The 25,471-nt window shown below is 44.1% G+C and overlaps 1 protein-coding gene across 3 annotated transcripts in view; it reads right to left on the reverse strand.

The window, feature by feature from the left end:
• KDM6A (lysine demethylase 6A) overlaps nt 1-25,471 on the reverse strand; it is a 239,234-nt gene that overhangs the window by 92,241 nt on the left and 121,522 nt on the right. For all 3 annotated transcript variants that reach the window (XR_016444037.1, XM_090061774.1, XM_090061761.1), the window contains exon 6: nt 8,699-8,819. Coding sequence is in view for 2 of the 3 variants with exons in the window: in XM_090061774.1 (XP_089917900.1) it covers nt 8,699-8,819 (121 nt within the window). In the remaining variant the exon portion in view is untranslated. The remainder of the gene's footprint in view (nt 1-8,698; nt 8,820-25,471) is intronic.

The following is a 25,471-nucleotide window of genomic DNA, read 5'->3' on the forward strand; positions in this document are numbered from 1 at the left end:
TCTATTCAAATACAACACTAACAGGAAACTACATTTTCTTTGGCCAAAAGGTTTAACTGTCATTCACTGGATGTTTTCAGTATGAAAACACAGTGTTTTTTTTACAACCGCATCTGAATATTTATGTTAGCCAAAAGTCTAGACATGAAAGACTTTGTCATTATTTGTACAACTTCAGAGTTAAGTTCTTCTTAAACTGCAGTCCAAAGACCACTGCAGGAAACAAAACGCTATGAGGAAGGTAGATGACTGAGGTCCACTACAGTGTTACCTTTTGCTTACATTTTAGTTAACTTCTCTTGGATTAGGCTAGCTCAAATGAAAATAGATTACAAAGCATTCAGGCATCACAGAGTAGCTGACTTCCTGTCTTATTAGGTTCAGCATCAGCAACCCACACCTTCAGACAGGCCAACCTGTTTGAACTTAAAGCACTTCAACTTTTGCTAGACATGTGCAACACAGAAATCGAGGTACGGTTTCTAGTTATAGCTCAAAAAATTAGAACCAATGCTGCAGTGCAAACAAGTCTTGAGAGGTGAACTGTTATACTACATACTCTCCTAAGTAAAACTGAAAAAATGAAAAAAAAATGGACCACCTCTGAAATTCACTAGTGTGAATGCCTAAATAGTTGATTCTTAAATATTTTCCTTTCCAAATATCAGATTCATATTATGTCCTTATAACCAGAAATGTAAAAAATGGTACAAATCTATTTATATTTAAATGGCTTATATGAAATATAGATGAATGTTGTTAATGTTCTAAATTACAAAAAAAACCCATGGAAAATACGACCTTCTTGCCTCTATTTTCTTCTTTGCCTCAAGGCTCCTACTAACAGCAACTTTTCTGTTGGCACTGGCTTTTTTTTTTTTTTTTTTAAAGACTAATTGCTAAAAAAAAAAAATTACTTCAGAAGAGCAGACTCACTTCTTCAGGGAACTGATGGGCAGGATCCCCTGGGAGGCCAATCTGAGGGGGAAAGCAGTCCAGGAGAGCTAGTTGTATTTTAAAGAAACCTTACTGAGGGCACAGGAACAAACTATCCCAATGTGCAAGAAGAACAGCAAAACATGGCAAATGACCAGTTTGGCTTAGCAAGGAACTCTTCAGTGAGCTTAAACACAAAAAGGAAGCTTGCAAGAAGTGGAACCTTGGACAGATGACTAGGGAGTATAAGAATACTGCTCAGGCAAGCAGGGCTGAAATCAGGAAGGTCAAAGCGCAACTGGAGGTACAGCTAGCAAGAGATGTGAAGGGTAACAAGCAGGGTTTCTACAAGTATGCTAGCAACAAGAGGAAGGTCAAGGACAGTGTGGATCCCTTACTGACTGGCTGAGGCAACCTAGTGACAGATGAGAAGGGAAAGGCTGAAGTACCTAAATGCTTCTTTTACCTCAGTCTTCATAGGTAAGGTCAGCTCCCAGATTACTGTACCAGGCAGCAGAGTTTTGAGATGAGGTCAGCAGCCAACAGTGGCAAAAAAACAGTTTAGGGATTAATTAGAAAAGCTGGACATATACAAGTCCACAGAGATGGATGAAATGCACCCAAGGGTACTGAGGAAGTTGGCCGATGTGATTTTAGAGCCACTGGCCATCATCTCTGAAAACTCATGGTGACCAGGAGAGGTCCTGGATTATTGGAAAAGGGCAAATATCGTGCCCATATCTGAAAGGGAAGAAGGAGGATCCAGGGAACTACAAAACTGTCCGCTTCATCTTAATCCCAGGAAAAACTCATAGAGCAGGTTTCTCAAGGAATCCATTTCTAAGCACTTGGAGGAGAAGGTGATTAGGAACAGTCAGCATGGATTCACCAAAGGCAACTCATGTCTGACTGCCCTCTATGATGAGATGACTGGCTCCGTGGATGTGAAGGATGTGGTGGACGTAACATACTTTAATTTTAGCGAGGCATTTGATACTGTCACCCACAGCATTCTTACAAGCAAGATGAAGAAGTATGGGTTGGAGGAACGGATTGAAGGTGGATAGAAAGCTGGATGGACTGTCAGACTCAATGGCTAGTAATCAATGGCTCAATGTCTAGCTGGTATCAAAGTGGAGTGCCCCAGGGATCAGTCCTGGGGCTGGTTTTGTTCAGTATCTTCATTAACTATCTGGAAGATGGGATGGATTGCACCCTCAGGAACTGATGGATGACACAAAGCTGGGGGGTGTAATAGATGCACTGGAAATGCACTGAGAGGCTGAGGGAACCGGGTATATTTAGTCTGCAGGACTAAGTACAGACAGTCAAACACCCGTAGGCTGAATCGATTCAGTCTGTGTACTATAGTTTAAACTACAGATTAAACAGAAAAACAACTGGACACACATTTACTTTTGATTCAGCGAACGGAGCCACATGTCTGCAGTGGCTCAGGCCAGAAGCCATGGGAGTGCTAAAGCATGACGACTCTGGCATGTAGCCAGGATGGGCTGTACATTTGCTTCCTCTTTCTGCTGCCCCGGAGGTCTCTGGGATATGCAGTCCAGCACCACAGCAGCAGGACTCTGCAGGGAGTCATTACTTCCTCTTCCTGTTTCCAGGTACCTCTGGGAAGTGTAGTTCAGAGTCACATCCAGCAGTAAGTTTCAGTAAGTTTAGCAGGGCAAGGCAGATCTGTACTCAGGGGGATTTAACAAGGGGAAGAAGGGTTTAACCCCCCCTCCCTGGTCCCAAAGTGTTTGCCGAAAGGCGGGGGGCAGTCCTTGCCTCCTATTCCTCCTCCCGCCAACCCTTCACTATTGTATCAGAGAGCACAGCCTAGCTTAGCCCTGGAAAGCATGCTGGGATTTAACTTGAACCAGGAAGGGGCCTGGGACAGAAGTTTTATAAACCAGTTTGACCCAAATCAGTTGAGTCTGATAATACATTCAACCAAGTTTATCTTAAACCAGTTTCAGGCATTTTGAAACTGGTTTATGTGCACTGAACTCCTATTCTGTTACAGGTTTAAACCAGTTTCTGATCATTTAAACCAGCTTATGTGTAACTTCTGTCCCTAGCCCAGAAGAGAAGACTGAGAGGGTATTCGATAGCAGCCAGAAGGGCGACTGCAAGGAGCATGGAACTGGACTGTTCTCAGCAGTGAGAGACAACGGAACAATGGTCTCAAGTTGCAGCAAGGGAGGTTTAGGTCAGATATTAGGAAACTCTCACTAGGAGGGTGGTGAAGCACTGAAAGAAGTTACCTAGAGTGGTGATGGAATCTCCATCCTTGGAGGTTTTTAAGGTCCATCTCGAAAAAGCCCTGCCTGGAATGAGATTGGACTAGATCATAGTGCTTAGGATTGGAAGGGACCTAAACAGATCATCTACTCCAACCCCCTACCCTGGGCAGGAATGGGTGCCAGGGTCATATCACCCCAGCCAAATATCTGTCCAGCCTCCTCTTGAAGACCCCCAAGGTAGGAGAGAGTACTACCTCACTTGGGAGCCCACTCCAGAGCCTGGCAGCCCTAACTGTAAAGTAGTGTCTCCTGGTGTCTAGTCTGAACCTTCTAACAATTTGTGGCTGTTATTCCTAGTAGCCCCAGGTGGTGCCTCCCCCAATTCTCACTGGTCCCCCCTGGTGAGTTTGTAAATGGGCACCAGATCCCGCCCCCCATCCTTCTCTTGTGGAGGCTGAGTAAGTTGAGGCCCTTTAGCCTGTCTTAGTAAGGCCTGCCCCTTGATCATGCGAGTGACCCTCTTCTGGATCCTCTAAAGGCTAGCCACTTCCCTCTTGAAGTGCGGCGCCCAGAACAGGACACAGTACTCCAGCTGTGGCATAACCAATGCCACATAGAGGAGAAGGATCACCTCCCTGAACCTCCTTGTGATGCATCTGTAGATGCACAACAAGGTGCAGTTAGTCTTACTGACTGCTTCCTCGCATTGGCGGCTCATGTTCATCCTGGAGTCAACAATGACTCCAAGATCCCTTTCTGCCACCGTGTTGACAAGAAGGGTATTCCCCATCCGCCTCTGTAATCTGTCTAGATCTAGCTGGATTCTGTCCCTCCCCTCCAGCATGCCCACCTTGCCCCACAACTTGGTGTCATCAGCAAATTTGGACAGTGTGCATTCCACACCCACATCCAGATTGCTGATAAAGATGTTAAACAGTACAGACCCTGGGACCAAGCCCTGAGGGACTCCACTGCCCACATCCCTTTAGGTTAAAAACAACCCATCCACCACCACTCTCTGGATGCAACCATCTAGCCAATTTACCAGCCATCTGACTGTGTAGGCATCAATGCCGCAGTCACCAGGGTTTTTTAAAAGAATGTCGTGGGAAACTGTGTCAGAGGCCTTCTTAAAAGTCCAGGAAGATGACATGCACCCCAACACTCTTGTCCAGGGACTTCGTGACCTGATCATAAAAAGAAACCAGGTTAGTCAGCCAGGACCTGCCTTCAATGAACCCATGTTGGTTGCTCCTGAGCATTACGTCCCCTGCTGGGCCCTTGCAGATGCACTCCTTGATAATTTTCTCAAAGGTCTTCCCAAGGACCGAGGTAAGACTGACTGGCCTATAATTGCTGGGGTCCTCCTTTCTCCCCTTCTTGTAAATGGGGACCACATTGGCCTTTTTCCAAGGCTCTGGTACCTGGCTAGTGGTCCATGAGCACTCGTAGAGCCATTCCAAGCCATCAGATGACCTGCTGAGGTGCCTTCCAACACTAATTTTCTATGATTCTATGAATGTTTAAATAACAACATCAAAAACTGTTCCTGCACTTCAGATTACATTAAACTTAACAGCTCTGTAGTCTGTTACGGTCCCAAACAGCTGTAATACAGAGAGTTGCCTCTTTTCTCATCAATGACAAATGGGAAGCTCAAGCTTGAATGCAAGTTACTATGTTAAGGCCTCAGGAACTGCTTATTCCTAAGGCCACCATCTAGCAGACTGGATCAGATAAATTACTCATAACTGTCCTTTAACATACTGAATCCTTATAGCAAGATCCTCAGGATCCAATGAGGGCAAGTCAAACCAAAGCCAATTATCCATGATGTGGGTAATTAATTTGCTATTTATTTTTCATGAACAGTAGTATCATGTTGGGTTGTGCATGAAGCTTCCTACTCCTTACTGTTAGTTTAAGGCTCCGTGAAAGGACATTTACTCACTGTGTATGTTCTTGATCTTGGTAGCTTATTTTATAGCTGTAAACCAACCATCACCCTCCAGTTTCTCACAGAGTTCTGAATAAAGTTTGTTTACAGTATGACTAGTTTGACTCAATTAAAAGTAATGCACATTTTGAATATACTGGTATTTCATGTATGTAGTCCATAGAATCACAGTATGGCAAAAACCTAGCACAATACAACATAAAGACTGATACTAAAACAACCTTCACTCCTCTGTCTTGCCTTTTGTTACATGAAACCATGCATGAAGGGCTGCACAAAATTAATTACAGGCCAGTTTTTCAAAAGGTATATACAGTAACTGAAGAGATTTTTAAAAATGTCTGGCACCACTCACTCACCTGAGTGGCCAGCCATTTACATCTTTAGGCATATGTCTGGCCCTAAAGCCCTGTCTACAAATACAACCTGATCAATTTAAGTAAATTGATGCAAACACATTTAAAAATCAAAATACATATTTACATAGAAATTTGCCCTGGCTTAGCTAAAGAATAAGGCATACCTGTTAACCAAATGACTGACCTGCAGAGGCAGTGGATTGACCAGGGTGGGGTGATTGGGGTAGCTGCCCCAGATGCCAACTGGGGGGGGGAGGAGGAAAGGGATAAAGGGGGCAGTAGATACACAGAAAAGAACCCCAAACCTGTCACCATGGGATCAGAGTGTGGCAGCAGTGGCAACTGGGAGTTGCCACATCTGCTGCATGTGGCAGCTGGTCTAGGTGCCTGGCCACATTATCACACCTCTGTGCTAAGGGCTCTGTAGGTAAAGCTCCAGCAGAATACATGAGTCATAGATATTTAGCAGCTTTGGATATCAGATCATGAAGTTCCCAACAGTTATGAGGACTTTGCAAGTCTCCTTCACAGCTTGGCTCAAACATGGTTGGAAAATACTAAAGCATGTAACAAGGCTAAAACATTTTTCTTCTAATAAATCTTTTTCCAGTTATTTACAAAGCTCAAAACTTTTTTCTTCAGGGTAATTTTGCTTTTAAAGATCTCTGCTCTGCCCTGGGTAAGTTTTTTTTTTTTTCTTTTTTAATGGTTCAATCATTTGTCATAAAAAGCAGTACAAAAGTTGTAATTCTACCATTACTGAACAGCTGTGATTTGTTTCTGTTTTCTTTAAATAGTCTGAGCCAACTCCAAGCTCATACCTACATCCCCCCAAGGCATTAGAACCTTAGTATTTGGTATGTTTTGTATCCTTAAAAATCAAGCATTTTAATTCTGTCAAGTTAAAATGGTTTAAACACAGTACATGGCTTATAATGTATTTTTCAGTTCCGCAACATATCCACTTCCCTTATTTCAATGCTTGATTCAATGATGCATTTGACTGTGGAGCAGGGTTTAAATTTCTTTTTCTATATGTAGATCATCTTTGTTCTGTTAAAAGTGAAATATTCAAATTTCTTCCACTGCTTAATTAAAAATTATAATACTACCATGTATATTTAATCCAAGGTGGTCTATGCCCAAAACAAAAATTTCTCCAGCCTTCCCTCCTTTTCTTGATCTGAGCATGCAGGATTCACCTCCACATTCATGCTCCAAGCATAAATGAATGTGGTAAAGTGCTACAGTAACAAAGCCAACCCCTGATCTTCCACTCCCTTCCTGGCCTTGGTTTGCCATCTTATACTGTATAGTACTTCTATGCACACACTGTGATTCTCTTCCTCTAATTAGAGCACCCAAATCTGCCTGAGGCTCATGACCTAGGACATTTCCACTGGGCAAGAAGAAGAAATCTGATTAGAGAAATGTTTTACTGTATTATAAGGTTGAAGCAGAATGGCTCCTTTGATCAATGATCTAGTAAACCAGTGGCTCTCAACCTTTTCAGTCACAGCACCCCAACACCACTTATTTGATTATGGCAGTACCCTGGTTGAGAACCACTGTTGGTGCTGCTTCAACTTAACTCAGGTGCCTTTACTTCCCCAGGTACCTGCTGTTCAGCCACCCTAGGAAGGGCTGTGACGTGTGTGTGCACACTCCTCTTGCATTAAGGTTCTTTGATAATCCTAAAGCAAAAACAGAGCTGGCTTTGTCTGTAGCCTTTCCTGGTCCCCACCCTGGAAGCAGAGGTGTATGGGTGGAGTTGTGAGGAGTGATGGTCTGGACCAGGAAGGACTACAGCCCAAGCCAGCTTTCTTTTGCTTTAGGTTTATCAGACAGGCCTTGTGCAGCAGGAAGGCACACAGGTTTTAGCCCTGCATACAGGACAGTTTTATATGACCACAGCAATGCCCATATCACAATAACTTGGAGTGGGTCTTGTGGCAACCAGAGCATTAAACCCTGCCCTAAGGTTGCTGACCATGCTTTAAACCAATGGGGGGGCCAACTGTTTTTTGGGGGGCTTTTTAGTTTTTTTTAAACAGGGGACACACAAATTAGGCCCACACCCTCCCTAAGTTCCACTCTAAACCCCTCTGCCAACCCAACTGCTGCTCTGCTTTCTACTCCCTACCCTGTGCTCCCTGACCTATCAGCTGCTATGTTCCCTGCACCCTACCTGATCTGCCATGTCATACATGATGGAGCTTTGGTCACCCCTACTTTAGACACCACCCTCACTGAAAAGCTGAGGGAAAGTAAACCGTCAGGAACAAGAAAACACAGTAGTTCTTAAACATTTGTGGTGTTCCAGATTTCAATGGCTTTCTTTTGGTTTCAAAAGGACTGAGCTAGATAGGACAAAATGAGAGAAATGAACAGGTACATATATAAAATCAAGAGAGTTTAATATGCAGAAATGTAAATGATAAAATTATACCTCATCTTAAAAAAAAAACTTATTTCCTTATAGATTTCACTGCATAGCATGAAGTTCCTGTAAAGAATGCTTCCTACTTCCAGTACAGGTGTATTTGAAGACTAAAATTCTGTCCTACAGTATTAGCTAAAAACAGGTAAGAAAAGGAATTGGTGGAGGGAGAAAGAAAAACAAAAACTAGAGAACAAGGCAAGATGGAAGAGAATAAATGGGAAAAAAAACAAAGGAAGAGCTACAGTAATAGAAAAAGAAATAGAGAAAAAGGTATTGTATACTAATAAACAGTTTCTAATTGGTCAGACAGTAACTGCTTAAAAGGTGTTTCAGACATTAGGAACTTTTGTCTGTGTGTGTATCATACATAGAGGAGAAAGGAAGGGCTCTAAATATCCAGACTGCCAATTTTTCCTGTCTTTTCTCTGTCTTCCTTATCCCTTCCTTTGCTTTCCCTGCATCCCTTATAATGTAGTACTTTAGTTAGGATTATAAACGCAGATCATTCACAATCCACTAAATTAGTCTGGTGAAGAGTTCAGCGCCCACCTGAACCTTTAATTCTCTCTGGAACCCTCCAAACCTTCCTATTACCTCTGAGTATCAAGATTTGCTAGAATACTGCAGACAAGAATACTTGTATTTCCAAAGTTGGCACTGTACTACCAATGCAAACCTAACAAATTCCTTGCCATTTTTAATGCAATGAATTTTGCAATAATTGCTGAACAGAACTTAATTTGTTTCCACCTACCTTTAAACTAGACTCATAGTCTGTATTCACTTTGAACAAAAGCCCAAGTCGCAAATGAATTTCCTTGGCTCGACAAAAGCTGGGATCAACATAAAGCGCCTCCTGAAATGCTTTAATTGCCCTGAAAAATAAACACATTAAAAAATTTCAGTATTTACTGCAATGTTACTCTTTAATCAGTATGGTTATATCACAGTAAAATATGCAATCAGAATATTTTGTTAGAGATAGATGAACACATCATGTTCAGGTATTTGGAATATGATAACTTCCCATTTCTGTGGCATCAGTTTTCATTGTGTGTGTTAAAATCTGTACTACTAACCATCCCAGCAGTCCACATATCTCTTCCACTCATTAGGATAAATTATTTACTGCCTATATTAATGCATCTCAATTATTTCAGGAACATTGAAATAATATGTACGCTTATTACCAGATCTACAGCCAACTGCTTGCACTGATCCTGTTACCCACTGATTACCAGGGACCCGAGGTTGTGTGCACCATGGAAAAATGCATATTTCCTCCTTTAAAGGAGAAAAATGTGGGAAACTGCAAGTTTCCCTTTGCAGCTGGCAGTTTCAGCCTGCAAGGGGCTGCTGGAGCTGGGGAGAATGGGATGCAGGGAGCACCACGTTCACTTGTGCACACACAGAAGTACATGGAAATCAGGCAGTGTGGTAGAAAGCAGCTCCCTGCAGGTAAGCCAGTGGGGAGGAGGGCAGGGGACCACAGACAATGTGTGTGTGGGGACACATACCCCCTCTAGATTTCTGTACCCATAGTGGGGTGCAGGGATGCAACTGGGCAAGAGCTGCCTCTAACACAACGGACAGGACCTGGTGTGGAAGGAAGCACTACACCACCATGGCTGCCAAGGTAAGGCACCTCCTGCACACCCAGCAGCTGAGGGCTACCTCACCTTGGTAACAAGGGTGGTGCGGTACTCCCTGCTGTACTGGGTCCTGCCTGCTGGACCAAAGGTGGTACCTGCTCAGAGCTGGTCTGGCTCAGATGCAGCTCTGGGCCCTTCTGTGAGTGCAGAAATCTGGGGGGGCATGTGCCCCATGCATTGCCTGTGCCACCACTGCCCCCCTGACCTGTCACCACTACCCAAACCCTGCTTCCCCATATACCCACACTATTCCCCACACACCTATTCTTTTGCTGATATGCTGGTAGGCTGGGGGCAAGAGAAAGCAGGTTGGGAGTGAGGGGCACCGGCAGGGCTGGGGTGGGGAGGGAGAGACTGGGGGCTGTGGCTTGGGAGTGAGAGGCAATGGCATGTGCAGGGCACTAGCATATCAAAACTGCTCAGCACCGGGGGTGGGGCCCCGCTAGACCTATATCCTAGGTTCTGATTTTCCATAATAAAATAACCAAAATTCAATGCCAAAATATATCAGTATTTAGAATTTATGAGTGGTTACACATGTTGTAACCAGTCGCAAAACCACTGAGGCAGCCAAAACATCTTTCAGTAGGACCGCAGCTCCTGTCTGGCTGAAACTCTATGGCCTCTCTCTCTAGTTTGCTTGCCTGACACTGCTTGATCTAACTGTTAAAAAGAGTGAGGGAGGCTACCAACAAGCCTCAGTGAGCCTCAATCCTAACAGTTCCCTTCTGACTTGACAAGGCCCCTATAGGGCACCTGTAGCCTTAGGGGCATTTTGCATGGCACTTTCTCCCCTATACTACGCTCCAAGCTCATTGTTCCTTCAGTTAGGGCCTCAGCCTCCCCACCTGTACCCTCATTAGGCCTTTTAGCCTAGGCCCGCTGCTTCAGACCTGGCTTTGAGGCACTAGCAGCCATCTACCACCTCCAGTCTCTGGACCCCTTGCCTCTGTCTGCCAGGCTCCTGAAGTGCTATGGCTGCGCTCCTGTAGCACTAGGCCCTTCCCCTATCTCCTGTAGTCTCCAGGCATTAATTAGAGAGTGTCTTGTGTATCAGCATCCCCAAGCTGAAAAATGGCAGTGGGGGCACTTTAAGTAAAGCTCGTTGAACAAACTTTAGTTAAAGCGCCCCTACTGCCATTTTTCAGCAAGGGGATGCTAAAACATGGGACACTGGAGTCGGCTGGAGCACAGTAATTACCACGCTTCAGTAGACTTGATTAATCGATTAATGCAATTACAGCATGTCAGAGCAGCACCGTTGCACATGTATAGGCATCCAATTTTATTATAATGACTGAGGTAATGGTAGACTTCCAAATTGCTTTCAAATTATAATCAATAAATGTGTTTAATTGATTACAATATATATTGTAGTGTTTCATTTTAATAGTGAAAAAATGCAGATTTTGGGGGTGTTAATCAGAGAATTTGTGATTTTTATACAGAGAAAACCAGGATCCCTGCTCTTTATGCTACCTGGGAATAGCAATGGCAGTGAAGAGTGGGAGGACATGATTATCCATGATTCTTTCAGTTGCCCCATTCACCTGTACTTAAAGATGTCTCTCTTCTTCCTGCCAGCTACTCAGCTGCTGCCCAAATGTGCCTCACTTTTTGCAACAGCTTCACCCTGAAAGCTGCCCAGCTACATACCCTGTAACTTCCCCCATCACAACCACCTACTGTTCAGAATGCGAGTGAAAAACATTTTTACCACTAATTTAACCCTGCGTTGGAGCTATATGAATGATAAATAAAATCTATTCATTATTTATATTAAAAATAATAACATGCATTTAGTTATTAACTCCCACATAATAGCACATTCACCTTATTTTAAAGCATCATCATCCAAACAGGTAGGCCAAAATGTTGACTTGCTAGTAAACTTACATGTCATGTTACTACTATGAACTTTTTCAACACAGGAGCTATTATCGTCTTCCAATTTCCATTTATTTTGGTTAACATATTTGACTTTGTATATTAATTCATATTATATATTTTATGATCTTACATTTGGGATTAATTTACCTATTTGTATCTTTCCTGAAGGTGTGCCTAGGCCTATCCCAGTTCTATGTGCTTATGTAACTGAGGCAATATAGTGTCTAAGCTTATATAAAACTTTGTAAACTTCTAAAAAAATTAATCCTAATTAATTTGTTTAGTCTTAGAATGAGGCAGTCCATGCTCTTACCCAAGTTAAGTTATCGATTATTACAGACATCTAAATTTCTGACAATAAGATAAACCACAACAACTGCACTTTGTCTCATTTAAGGAAATTTTATTCAATACACAATTTGATGCTTAGTACAAGAGTTAAACCACAGCATAAAGATTAGGTTGTAATTACAGTTTGAAAATTTTTATATACATAAATTACAAAAAAACTAAGATTCCTACTTAAGAGAAAAAACACTTTACAAAAGGTAAAAGATGACAACTAATGCAAAGCCAGAAAAGTAAACATATATCACATTTAACACTGAGGTCCCACTGATTGGGGGGAACCTATTGGCTTAAGCGGATGTAATTATAGCCAAATGCATCATGTGAACCACAGCTTATCCCTTTGCACAGTTTAAGTCCTATTTAAACACTGTATCAAGTTAAATTTACTGTTCAAAATAGCATAATCTAGAATAATTTTCTAGATAAGACAGGCCTAAATTGGATTCAGAGACAGGGGGCATGTCTATATGAGATGCTATGTTGCCATAGCAACGCATTACAGCGATGTAGCGTCAGTGAGCAAAAACCATGACATTACGTTGCCATAGCAATGTGCTCCCTTGCTATAGTGCATTGCTACAGCAATGTAGTCGCTAAAAATAACTGCGCCACTGGCACAGCACAGTAACAATGGCGCAGTAAGGGCATATATGTAGATGTATCTGGAGGTAGAAAAGAATTCGTCTCTCAGTCCCAGGCCTCATTGGCTTTAAATCAAGTGGGTGGGAAAAATCCTTTCAACAACTATGTTTGTCATGTAAGATTATGTGAGCCAGTTATGTTGTAGACCAGGTATGAAATTTCCAGTACTCAAATTTTACTCTAAATTCTAATTGTATTTCACTACCAATGAAACTATTCACGGGAAGGAGGAAAAGAGTGGGTGAGTTGCTTCTCTCCCCACTTGTGTCTTGTTTAATCAACTGAGCTAAAGAGAGGTGGACATAACAGGGAAACAGCTGCCAGGGCCAGCACCGTTATGGGAAGAGAGAAGCAGTAGGGTAAAGAAGCTACAGTAATTCCTGACCCAACTAAAGAATGTGAAGGATAAAAACAAGATGTAAAGACTGGCCAGCACGTTTTCTTAAGCGGAGGCTATGCAAGCCCTTCCTTTTCTTCTTTCCTTGCACTGCACAAAAACCTTCCTGTAACTATACAAGCAGAGAAGACTCAAGAATCCTATTCACAGATGTTTTCATGAGGGAAAGCGTGTGTTGTGGGAAAAAGCTGAGGTGATAGGGGGTAGAGAGCACCCTTTACCAAATTTAGAAAGCCTGCCTAGGAAAAATGTCTGAAGATTTTTTTTAAATGTATTTAAAATTTTAAAAGGAGCTGCTAAAGGCTAAAATTGGATTTTTTTTAAGAAACATACTTTTTTGTCACTTCAAAACCAAACTGCTTTATTGTTAATGGGAAGATTTTCTTTTCAATTTATTCATAAAATTATTGATATTGCTATATGGAAAACAATTTTCCTCAACTAAACTTAGGATCCCAGGCCCATATTTTGACAGCTTAGGGATGGGGGTCCTTAATGATACTTGAGCTGAATTAAGGAATTCAAGTGCCTTTCAGGTCAAACAGCAAATCCCGATTGATTAGCATAATTGGGCAAAGAATTTCAACTTTCGTGAGTAGGTAAGAGTAAGTCAAAAGACAGTTCTGGTTGTAAGTACAGAAAAAACTGTTTAGTTATTAAATTTGTGTTTAAGTTTGTGTTGTTCTCACATTAGAGATATCAATGAGGTCCTAGACTTGTCTTTGCATAGATGAGCATTTTCGGTGGGAAATTTCATCTAACTGATCTCACAGGCATCAAGAGCCTGTAACTGCCTTAACTAAAGCCTTCCAGTTCTTCTCATCATATGTAATCTCCTGTCTTACTTCTTTGCCTATCCTTTCTAAATCAGTTTTTATCTTCCTATCATAGCATGTTGCCCAACATACGCCATTTATTTATTTTACAGTCATGTTCAGCGTTGGCTGCATTTAATCAACTATATAGTTGTTTTCCATTACTGAACACACGTTATTTTGGCAGCAGTTTAATGACAGACAATGTATTTAATGAAGTTTGGAGGGGTGCAGGGGGATGGACACCCACCTCACTATGTATTCAAGTAAATATGATATTCAATTGCTTTTTAAAATGGGAAACCAATATATCTCTCTATATAAAATGTTAAATTATATACAGTAAATTACTGAATGTACAAAACTATGAATGATGGTATTTTTTGTATTGCGTGTTACCTATAAACACTCATTCTTAGACAAACAGCATACTATTCAACAGCAACACATGTTTCATGGCATCAAATGAGAAGTGATCTAATCATACCAGTATGAACATTCAGTATTTATTTAGCACTAAAAAAACATCCATCAATACACCAAATCAATTTCTGATTCCCATTCCGGACCGCAGCCAAAAGGAAACGGGTCACAAACGACCTGGGGCATTCAGAAACCGTACTGTGACCAAGCAATGGAAGATTAGTTACTAAATGATAACTTGACAATTTATGTCAAATATAGAGAAGCCTCCGCTTAAACAAATAGCTTCAAGAAACAAATGCTTCCCTAAGAGATGAGACTCATCATTGTCTTTATCTGAGCTTTCCCATGATCATCTTCATTAGTACAGATTTCATTCTCCTCTGTAAAAGCCTTCAGAGTGGGAAGATATCTGTCCAAATGATAGAATGAAGGGCTCCTACCTCATATAGTAACTTCAGTACATATGAACTGCCCCACAAACAGGAACTGAAGTCTACAAATACACCAGCAGCCAAAAAACTGATTCTGTTTTTGCAGAGCAAAAGCACAGTAACTCAAAAAAACCATGATGCAATTTCTCCTTTCTAGCCCAATACTTCCTTTCCAAGTGCGCTCGCTGTCTTTCTGTCTACATCATCTGAACAAGATGACCTATGAAGATTAACCTGGAAAAGACACTAGCTATTGGCCAACCTATCAAGAGTTGACAAAAGATTAAACAGCTACCAAATTCACAAATCCAAATTGTGATATAATCTACATCTAATGCAGGAAAATGAGCTTTGAATTTGTCAAGACCAAAAATTAAAATTACTTTGAATCATGCAGTGGTACCAATTTAACTACCCAAAAGCTAGTACCACAAAAAATTAAAAGATATTGAAAATATCATCTTCATAGTGCAGTATTTAAACAACTACTGGTTTTAAGATGCAGGTGTCAACAAGGTGGGACAGGAAGTTGGAGCTATATAAAAATCCCTTATCTATTTCCTCTGTGACCACCCATCATAATGTTAATTAACAGGAAGATATTTCGGACAAGCTGTACTGGAACTATCCATTATTATGAATATAATAAACAAAATTAGCAGGGTGGATTTGATTTAAACCAAACTGATTTAAATCATGATTTAAAATCACCAGTCAGGAAGCCTCAATTTAGTCACTATTCTCTACAAAAAGTACATTCTTTGTTGCTTGCTATAACCTTCATTAAAATATTTCTAAACAGGGTCTTTTTTATGGCTGGGCAAGCCCACTGCCATAATAGGTTTTCCCTTCTATCATACCATTCCCTGACTACTTCTCAAGTCAATGGAGAGGCTATCCTCAGAAACTTCTCTCAGGATTTGTGGAATATTCAACTCAAAATGTTTCTCTTTTGTTTCTACTGCCCCTCCCTCCTTGCATTTATCTCCAGACTCCTTGCCACAATCCACTCCACCCCCAACAATCCTCTATTCATTTAACTTCTTGAAACATTGCACTTTTAGAGAGAGGCAAGGAAGAGCTAGACTCTGTGTAAAAAAACTTGCAGAGACGAGAAAACTGATGGGTGGGTAATCAGGTCTGTTCTTTCTCATCTCCATATACTGCTGCTAACAAGGATGTTATCTCTGGACACACAAATCCAGAGTTTGACAACTGAAACTAAGCATCAAAGAAATCTTCTAGACTGAGCACTGAGTCCCACTGGGTAGCATTTTAGAAAAAAATCTTTTCTAATCTGTAGAGGAGCTTCTGGGAACCTCGTAAGATTGGGTCCCTAATGCAGTCCATGGCCTCTTGTGACCTATTTATAAAACTTTTCTGAAAAGGTTACATGAATATATTGTCTCAAATAGCATACAATTAGAAATCATAATCAATATTCCACAACAATATTTTTGAGTTCAAACATATCTTAAATTAAAACTATCTTTATATACGTTTACTTTTTTAAAAAAAATCTTAGTTTTTTTAAAGATTAAATAAAAAAATCTGATTATTAAAAAAAAAAATCACTAATTTATCTGCCCTGAAAGTTAGTGAATATACTACTGAAGCCTACTGCAGTGTCATGAAAAAAAAAGAAACTTTAGTATTTCAGATTTCTCTACTCACCATACCATATTGGTTGAAGTAGGTTTTTTAAAATTTACTTTACTAAGATCTTGTCCTTTTTTCCATCTAGAAAGAACCAGATTTACTTTGTAATTGTAATACTGGGCTCTACACTTCAAGAGGGATGTGGCCAAGCTGGAGAGGGTTCAGAGGAGGGCCACCTGCTTGGTGAGAGGGCAGCAGGACAGGCCCTATGAGAACAGACTGAGGGACCTGAACCTGTTCAGCCTCAGCAAGAGGAGGCTGGGGGGGGGGGGCGGGCTGGTGGCTGCCTACGGACTCATCAGGGGAGATAAGGGCTCTACCTATTCGCTGTTGTTCTCCCCAGCACCACCTGGGGTGACGAGGAACAACGGTAATAAGCTGATGGAGAACAGGTTTAGGTTAGAGATCAGAAGGCAGTTTTTTTTACAGTTAGGGTGGCCAAAATCTGGAACCAACTTCCCAGGGAAGTGGTCCTTGCCTCTACCTTGGGCAAATTCAAGAGGAGATTGGATGATCACCTGTCTGGGGTCTTGTGAACACAGCATTCATTCCTGCCTGTGGCAGGGGGTCAGGCTAGATCAGGAGTGTCCACCCTTTTTGAAGGTGGGGCCAGATCACGAACTTTTTATCACCCAGTGGGCCAGTGAGCCATATTCAAAGACCTCACAGGAAGTAGTATCACATCAGGAAATGATGTCACTTGACCTTTGACACCAGTGAAGTTGCAGGAAGTAAGAATGAAATGCATCTGGAAATGTGGTTTAAAATCCAAAATAAAAACAATATAAAAACAAGAATGAAATAATACCAAACACTTGACTAAAATGGGAGCTCTCCTCACTGCCACACACGTCAGCGTGCATGCATGTGTGTATGTGCACGTGTGTGTGTGCATACCTACCCTCCCTTTTATCTCTCCATCCTGGATGTCCCTGTCTGAGGGACAAATGCAGCCTCTGGTCTGGGTTCCTGCAACCGCACACCCCACAGCCCCGGCCTGGCCCTGAGGTGCCCCCAGCTTTGTGCAGGAACTTACCCCGTACCTTCATCCACCCCGGCCCCAAGGCACCCCCAGCTCTGCACGGGAACTTACCCTGTGCCTCTGTCCACCCTGGCCTGGCCCCAAGACATCCCCAGCTCCAAGCAGGAACTTATCCCGTGCCTCCAACCTGCCCCAGCTCAGCCCCAAGGCGCCCCCAGCTCCGCGTGGGAACCTACCTCATGCCTCCGTCCACCACACAGCGGGCAGGGTGCAAGCCATGCTGCAGCTTCCCTGGCCATGTGCCAGGAGCAAGGGGTGGAAACAGAGAACAAGCTGCACATGCTGTCTCCAGCTCGTCTAATCAGGCATGCCTGGGGCAGCCCCGCGCCATGCAGCCCTCAGGGCAGCAGTGGAAGGACACGGCTCACTGATGAGCCCAGCCCCGTAGGGGTAAGCAGTTCCCCTCCCCTTGCTGCCAGCTGGGGCCTGCAGGCCAGCCCTGCCTGCCTGGCTGCTGCCCTGGATCTGCAGCGGCAGTGCCTCAGGCCAGATAAAATGGCTTGGAGGGCCACATGTTGGACAAGCCTGGGTTAGATGATCTATTCAGGTCCCTCCTGACCATAGCTACTATGAAACTATGAATAACTATATTTACTTTGTAAGTGTAGGCTGTTCATGCTATTGTTAAACAGAATTTCTTCACAAGCCCACACTCAGTATAAGCTTTGAAGTCCTCATTTTATATACTTGGAGCTGTATTTTCTACAAGTTTCCCTTGTGCAAAGGCAGCACAACTTTCCCTGTTTATTTGAGCAAGTTACAGAACAAGGCAGAAAGAAAGAATGTTATACCTGGAAATCTCTATCATATTGTTAAAAGTAACTATTTCTTAGCTGACAGTGACATGGCTTCTGTACAAAGTGGAACTCCCTTTCTCTGCCATCCTTTTTCAGAAAGATCATTACTAAAAACAGATTTCCATATTTGTCTTAATTTTCTTTTCTATTCCCAGCCCTACATTTCTTTTTGCTTAAGGCAATTTTGGTTCAAACAGCAAAGAGAAATGACAGAGAAAAGCTAACAGATAAAACAGAGAAAGAAAATAGCAGCAAAAGAACAAAAAAAGGTCAAAGTAGCCAATAATAACCAGACTCAAAGCATACTCCCTCTGGCCTCTGGTTTTGCACTGTTTTTGCCACTCCCTTTCAGGACTCCGTCAGAAAAATACAAGATGCCTGGCCATCTTATCCATCACTCTCCCCCCTCAATCAAGGGGGTAATTATTAAACTTTGGTTCCAACCATAGGGACTGAAAAAAATGGTAATAAATATTGCAGCAAGGGGGGAGATGAGAAACCTGTTGTTAATGTGAAGACTTGACACCAAAGAACTAAACAACTGCTAACTCTTAGAAAGTCCCCCAAGGAATCAAAACCTGCATTGAAGAGTTCTTCCTGGCTCCGGACCTGCACAGGCCAATCTCTCTCCTAGACTTGGTCCTGGCCAAAGGAAAGGACCTGCTGACTGATTTAAAATACAGAGGGTAGCCTGGGTGACAGCAACCATGAAACCATCACGTTCACTGTCAGTTAGAATACAAGGAAGTCGAGGGAAAGGGGGCTTAATGGTGGGGGTCTACTACAGACCACCCAACCAAGGGGAAGAGCTAGATCGGGAATTCTTAAGTCAGCTCACAGAGGTAGTTAGGTCAAAAGACGTCATCATGGGTTACCTGAACTTTCCAGACATCTGCTGGGAAGAGGAGTCAGCCAGGTCTGACCGCTCATGTAAGTTCCTAGCCGAAATACAGGACCTCCATCTAACCCAGGAGGTGCACAGCCCCATCAGGGGGTACACCTTGTTGGACCTGGTGCTTGCCACAGGTGACAACCTGGTGAGGGGGCTGTGGGTGCTCGACCACTTGGGCGACAGTGATCATCGCCTGCTGGAATTCACCATCCAACGCAAGGTGGCAAAGGCCTACAGCAAGGCAGCAGCCCTGGACTTCAGGAAGGCAAACTTCAATGACGTAAGGAGCATAGTTGGGGAGGCACTGAGGTCCCAGAGGGGAGGGGAGGGCAGTCGGGAGTCCAAGAAGAGTGGTCGCTCCTTAAAGAGACAATCCTCCAAGCCCAAAGGGAGGTAATCCCAACACAGATCAAAGGAAGCAAGAGGGTGCAAAAGCACCCACGGCTCTACAAAAGCATCCGAGAAAGTGTCCTAGCTAAAACGGAGGCATACTCCCAATGGAAGGGAGGACTATACCTCGGTTGCAAGGGGCTGCAGGGGGGAGGTCAGGAAGGCCAAGGTAGAGATGGAACTGGGACTAGCGACCTGGATTGAGGACAACAAGAAGTCCTTCTTTAAATACATAGGGGCAAAAAGAAGGTACCGGGTAATGTGGGGCCCCTGCCAGACACGCTAAGAAATATGGTCGTCACACCAGATGACAAAAGCTAACCTATTTAACAATTTCTTTGCCTCCAATTTCCTGAGCAGGGACCAGATCAGCCCCCGCCCCGCCCCCCCCGGTCCCAGGGGAAGCGCACCCAGCCCAAGGGTCAGTGAGGATCTAGTCAGGGAACTTCTGGAGGGACTGGACATATTTAAAATCAGCTGGTCCTGATGATCTCCACCCCAGAGTGCTGAGGGAATTAGCAGACGTCATTGCCTAGGGGCAACCAACATGGGTTCATCAGTGGCAGGTCCTGTCTCACCAACCTGGTGGCCTTTTACGATCAGATCACCAGATCATGAGATGCAGGGGTAGCAGTGGATATAGTCTTCCTGGACTTCCGGAAGGCTTTCGACACTGTCTCTCACCCCGTTCTCATTAAGAAACTGGGGGGCTGTGGTGTAGACACCCACACAGTCAAATGGGTCGCCAACTGGCTGGAGCGCCGCACCCAGAGGGTGGTAGTGGATGGGTCCTTCTCAACCTGGAAGGACGTGGACAGTGGGGTTCTGCAGGGCTCAGTCCTCGGGCCCACACTGTTCAACATCTTCATCAGCGATTTGGACGAGGAGGTAAAAAGCACCCTGTTCAAATTTGCTGATGACACTAAGATGTGGGGGGATGTGGGCACATGGGAAGGATGCAACAGGTTACAATCAGACCTAGACAGGTTACAAGGGTGGGCGGACAAGAATACGATGGGTTTCAACACAGACAAGTGCAAGGTGATGCACCTCGGGAGGAACAACCGGCACCATACCTACAGGTTAGGGAACTCCCCTCTTGTCAGCACAGAGGCGGAAAAGGATCTGGGGGTCATCACTGACTGCAAGATGAACATGGGTCGGCAGTGTGGAAAGGTAGTTAGGAAGGCCAACCGCACCTTGGCATGCATCCACAGATGCATCTCGAGCAGGTCCAAAGAGGTGATCCTCCCCCTCTATGCAGCACTGGTCAGGCCGCAGCTGGAGTACTGCATCCAGTTCTGGGCGCCACACTTCAAGAGGGATGTCGACAGCATGGAGAGGGTCCAGAGGAGGGCCACTCATATGATCAGGGGACAACAGGGCAGGCCCTATGAGGAGAGGCTACAGGACCTGAACCTGTTCAGCCTCCAAAAGAGAAGGCTGAGGGGGGATCTTGTGGCCTGTTATAAACTAGTCACGGGGGATCAGCAGGCATTGGGGGAGTCACTGTTCCGCCGAGCACCGCCAGGAGTGACCAGGAATAACGGTCACAAGCTGGCAAAGGGTAGGTTTAGGTTAGATATCAGGAAGCACTACTTCACAGTCAGGGCGGCTAGGGTCTGGAACCAACTTCCAAGAGAGGTGGTGCAGGCTTCTACCCTGGGGGTGTTTAAAAAGAAGTTAGATGCACATCTTGGTGGGGTCATTTGACCCCAGTACTCTTTCCTGCCATGGCAGGGGGTCGGACTAGATGATCTGCTCAGGTCCCTTCTGACCCTAGAAGGTATGAAACTATTACGGGACTCCTGGCATGGCTTTAAGAACACTCGTGGTGCTCTGGTGTGGTGTCAGAGGACTGGAAGAGGGCCAACATGGTTCCCATTTTCAAAAAAAGGAGGAAGGAGGACCCAGGAAACTATAGGCCAGTTAGTCTTACCTCAATCCTGGGTAAGCTTTTGGAGAGAATTCTCCTGGCACATGTCCACGAGAGGCCAGCGGGGGAGGTTATGCTTAGGGGCAACCAACATGGGTTAATTAGAGGCAGATCCAACCTGGTGGCCTTTTATGACCAGGTCACAAAATCTTTAGACACAGGGGTGGCAGTGGACATAGTCTTTTTGGACTTTAGGAAGGCCTTCGACATTGTCTCTCACCCCTTTCTCATTAAAAACTAGGGGACTGTGGTGTCCAGACCTACACAGTCAAATGGGTTGCCAACTAGCTGGAGGGCCGCACCCCGAGAGTGGTGGTGGATGAGTCATTTTTGACCTGTAGGGATGTGGGCAGTGGGGTCCCCCAGGGCTCAGTCCTCAGGCCCACACTGTTCAACATCTTCACCAGTGACTTGGACAAGGGGGTAAAAAGCACCCTGTTCAAATCTGCTGATGACACTAAGATGTGGGGGGATATGGGCATGCTAGAACAGAGGAATTAGCTGCAATCAGACCTGGACAGGTTACAAGGGTGGGCGGATGAGAACAGGATGGGTTTCAACACTGACAAGTGCAAGGTGATGCACCTCGGGAGGAAGAACCAGCAGCAGACCCACATGCTGGGGAACTCCCTTCTCGTCAGTGCAGAGGCAGAAAAGGATCTTGGAATCACTATTGATGCCAAAATGAACATGGGCCGGCAGTGTGGGGATGCAGTCAGGAAGGCCAACAGTACCTTGTCATGCATCCACAGATGCATCTCAAGCAGGTCCAAAGAGGTGATCCTCCCCCTCTATGCGACACTTGCCAGACTGCAGTTGGAGTACTGCGTCCAGTTCTGGGTGCCGCACTTCAAGGAGGGTTGTGGACAACAAGGAGAGGGTCCAGAGGAGGGCCACTTGCGTGATCGGGGGCAGCAGGGCAGGCCCTATGAGGAGAGGCTACAGGACCTGAACCTGTTCAGCCTCCACAAGAGAAGGCTGAGGGGGGATCTAGTGGCCGTTTACAAACTAGTCAGAGGAGATTAGCAGGTACTGGGGGAGTCCCTGTTCCCCCAAGCACTACCAGGAGTGACTAGAAATAATGGTCACAAGCTGGCAGAGGGTAGATTTAGACTAGACATCAGGAAGTGCTACTTCACTGTCAGGGCAGCTAGGATCTGGAACCAGCTTCTAAGTGAAGTGGTGCTGGCTCCTACCCTGGGGGTCTTTAAGAGAAGGCTACATGAACACCTTTTGTTGGGGTTGTTTCACCCCAGTACTTTTTCCTGCCATGGCGGGGGTCGGACTTGATGATCTGCTCCGGTCCCTTCTGACCCTACCAACTATGAAACAAGGCAGACAAATCTGATAGCCGGGTTGCAATCTTGTACTTCAAAGGCAAAAGGTGTGCATGAAGAGTGGTTGTTCCTTAAGAACATGATCCTTGAAGCACACAGGAAGTCCATTTGCATGCGAAGAAAAGGTAGCAGAAGGGCTGGGAAGCCCTCTTGGCTAAACAAGGAAATCACAGTCCTCTTAATAAAGAAGAGGCATACAAACAATGGAAGCTAAGGAATAGGCCCCAAGGCAGACTATACAACAACAGCCCGCATTTACAGGGCACAAATTAGGAAGGCCAAGGCGGCAACTGAACTTAGAGATTAGCAATGGGAATCAAGGACAACAAGAAGTCCTTCTTTAGGTATGTAGGAACAGGAAAAAAAAACAAACGGGAGTGTGGGGCCAGTGCTCAATAACTCAGGACAGCTGGTTACCGACACTCATGAGAAAAATGAACTCCTGAATGACTACTTTGCCTCGATATTTCACTGGGTCAAGTGGGGGCGGGGGGAGGAATCACACCAGACAGGGTACAGAAAGAGCATGGCAGGAATGACTGCCTTCCTACTGTTGCTGTAGAACTGGTGTGTGATCACTTAAAGAAATTAGACATATACAAGTCAGCAGGACCAGATGAACTCTATCCGAGAGTGCTGAAGGAGCTAGCTGAAGTCAGCAGGAAGCTCTTGGCAAAACTATTCCAAAACTCACGGCACTCCAGAGAGGTCCCCGAGGACTGGAAGAGGAGGAGAGAGGACCCAGGTAACTATAGGTCAATTAGCTTAACTCCTATCTCAGGGAAAATCCTGGAAAAATTCATTTAGGAGTCTATGTGCGACAGGCTTGCAGAAGGTAGGATTCTGAATGACAACCAGCATGGGCTTCACTGAGGGCAGGTCTCGTCTTAGCAACCTCCTCTCCTTTTATGATCGGGTAACTCACCACCTGGATAAGAGAAAGGAGGTTGCATTATATACCTTAACTTCCAAAAATCCTTTGATCAGGTATCCTACTATGTTCTCATGAGAAAATTGAAGGACTGTGGGCTTAAGTACAAGACAGTTAGATGGGTACGAAGCTGGCTGTGAGGGAGGACCCAGAGAGTCCTAATGAATGGATCTGTGTCGTCTTGGTGAGAAGTGACCAGTGGTGTCCAACAGGGTCAGTGCTTGGACCAGTACTTTTCAACATCTCTATCAGTTATTTGGATGTGGGGATGAAGAGCTCACTGGTCAAATTCGCAGATGACACCAAGTTATGGGGAAGTGTGGTCATGCTTGAAGACAGGCTACAGATACAGGCAGATCTAGACAGGCTAGCAAGCTGGGTCAGTCAAAACCAGATGAAGTTCAACATCAAGAAATGTAAGTTGCTCCACCTAGGGATGAACAACCCCCAACACAACAGAGGTTTGGTGGCGCCAAACTGACAAGCACCACGAACAAAATGAACCTGCGGGTAATAAAAGACCACAATATGAATATGAGTCAGCAGTGCAATGCTGCTTCCAGCAGGGCAAATAATACTCTGGCATGCATTAATCAATACATGTCCTGAAAAACCAAGGAAGTTATTCTTCCGCTCAACTTGGCATTGGTAAAACCCCAACTGGAGAACTGCGTGGAGTTCTGGGCACCGCATTTTAACAAGGACATGGTAAAACTTGAGAAAGTGCAGAAGGGCCACCTGTATGATTAGATACTTGCATGGCAAACCATACGAGGAATGGCTGAGGGACCCGACACTCTTCAACCTAAAAAAGAGAAGGCTGAGAGGGGACCTGGTAGCAGCCTACCACTACATCAGGGGAGAACATCAAGGGCTCAGTGAACAACTGTTCACAAAGACACCCTTGGGGAAAACCAGGAGTAATGGCCACAAACTTCTGGAAGACCATTTCTGGCTCAACATTAGGAAAAACTTCTTCACAGTTAGGGTGTCCAGACTGTGGAATTAGCTCCCTCCAGAAGGGTGCAATCACCTACCCTGAAAAGCTTCAAGAGGAGACTGGACCATCACCTTGCTAGGGTCATGTGACCCCAGCTGTCTTTCCTCCCTGATGCGGAGGGCTGGACCTGATGATCTTCCAAGGTCCTTTCCAGCCCCTAACAATCTATGAATCTAACAGTGGAAATGGCACTTCTAAATTTCTTTTCTAAAAACAAGCTACTTCCAACATTCATCTGGGCCTTCAGTATGTTAATACTGGTGAAGGATACTGGTAGACCACATCACTCTCCAGGTTACAGCTGAGGCCATAAGAGTGTAACAGCTATGTATCCAGTAAAAGAGAGGCCTTGATGGGGGAAGAGGGACAATGGTAAATCCACTAAACCCTGTGATAAAATGTTATTTATACCATTTAGGAGGGCTGAAGAACTGAAACGTGCAAAACATTTCAGAAAGTTAAATATAATTCATTTTCATGCAGTTGCAAGTGCCCACAGAGGAAAGCATTAGAGTAAATGTAGAGAGAACACAAGTATATGGAGAACAGAAAGATGTAACAATAGCAGGCAAGAGATGACACATAAATGGAGAATTTGTTTAAAGTATTCCTGAGGGGGTCACATTATTGATGTGCTGACGATATTAAAACAAAGGAATCTTAAAAACATGCCTTTTTCATCCTTTAGTTTGGGGGAAAAAAATCCATGTACTAAAGAGTGCTTGAAACTATTTAAAGCTGGAAGGAACACTGAGGAACCTATTTGTTTATTCCATTTAAAACAAAATCACTTTTTGTAACCATAATAGAAAAGAGGAAGGCATTAAGGTGCACTTTACTAAAGATGTTTGTACCCTGGCTCCTGCAAAATATATTGAGCATATTAATAGTATCATGTGCTGCTCAATTTATATAATATGAAAAGAAAAATTGGACTAA

Source organism: Crocodylus siamensis, chromosome 1 (genome assembly GCF_052110815.1).
Source record: "Crocodylus siamensis isolate JL-2025a chromosome 1, ASM5211081v1, whole genome shotgun sequence".
NCBI lineage: Eukaryota > Metazoa > Chordata > Crocodylia > Crocodylidae > Crocodylus > Crocodylus siamensis.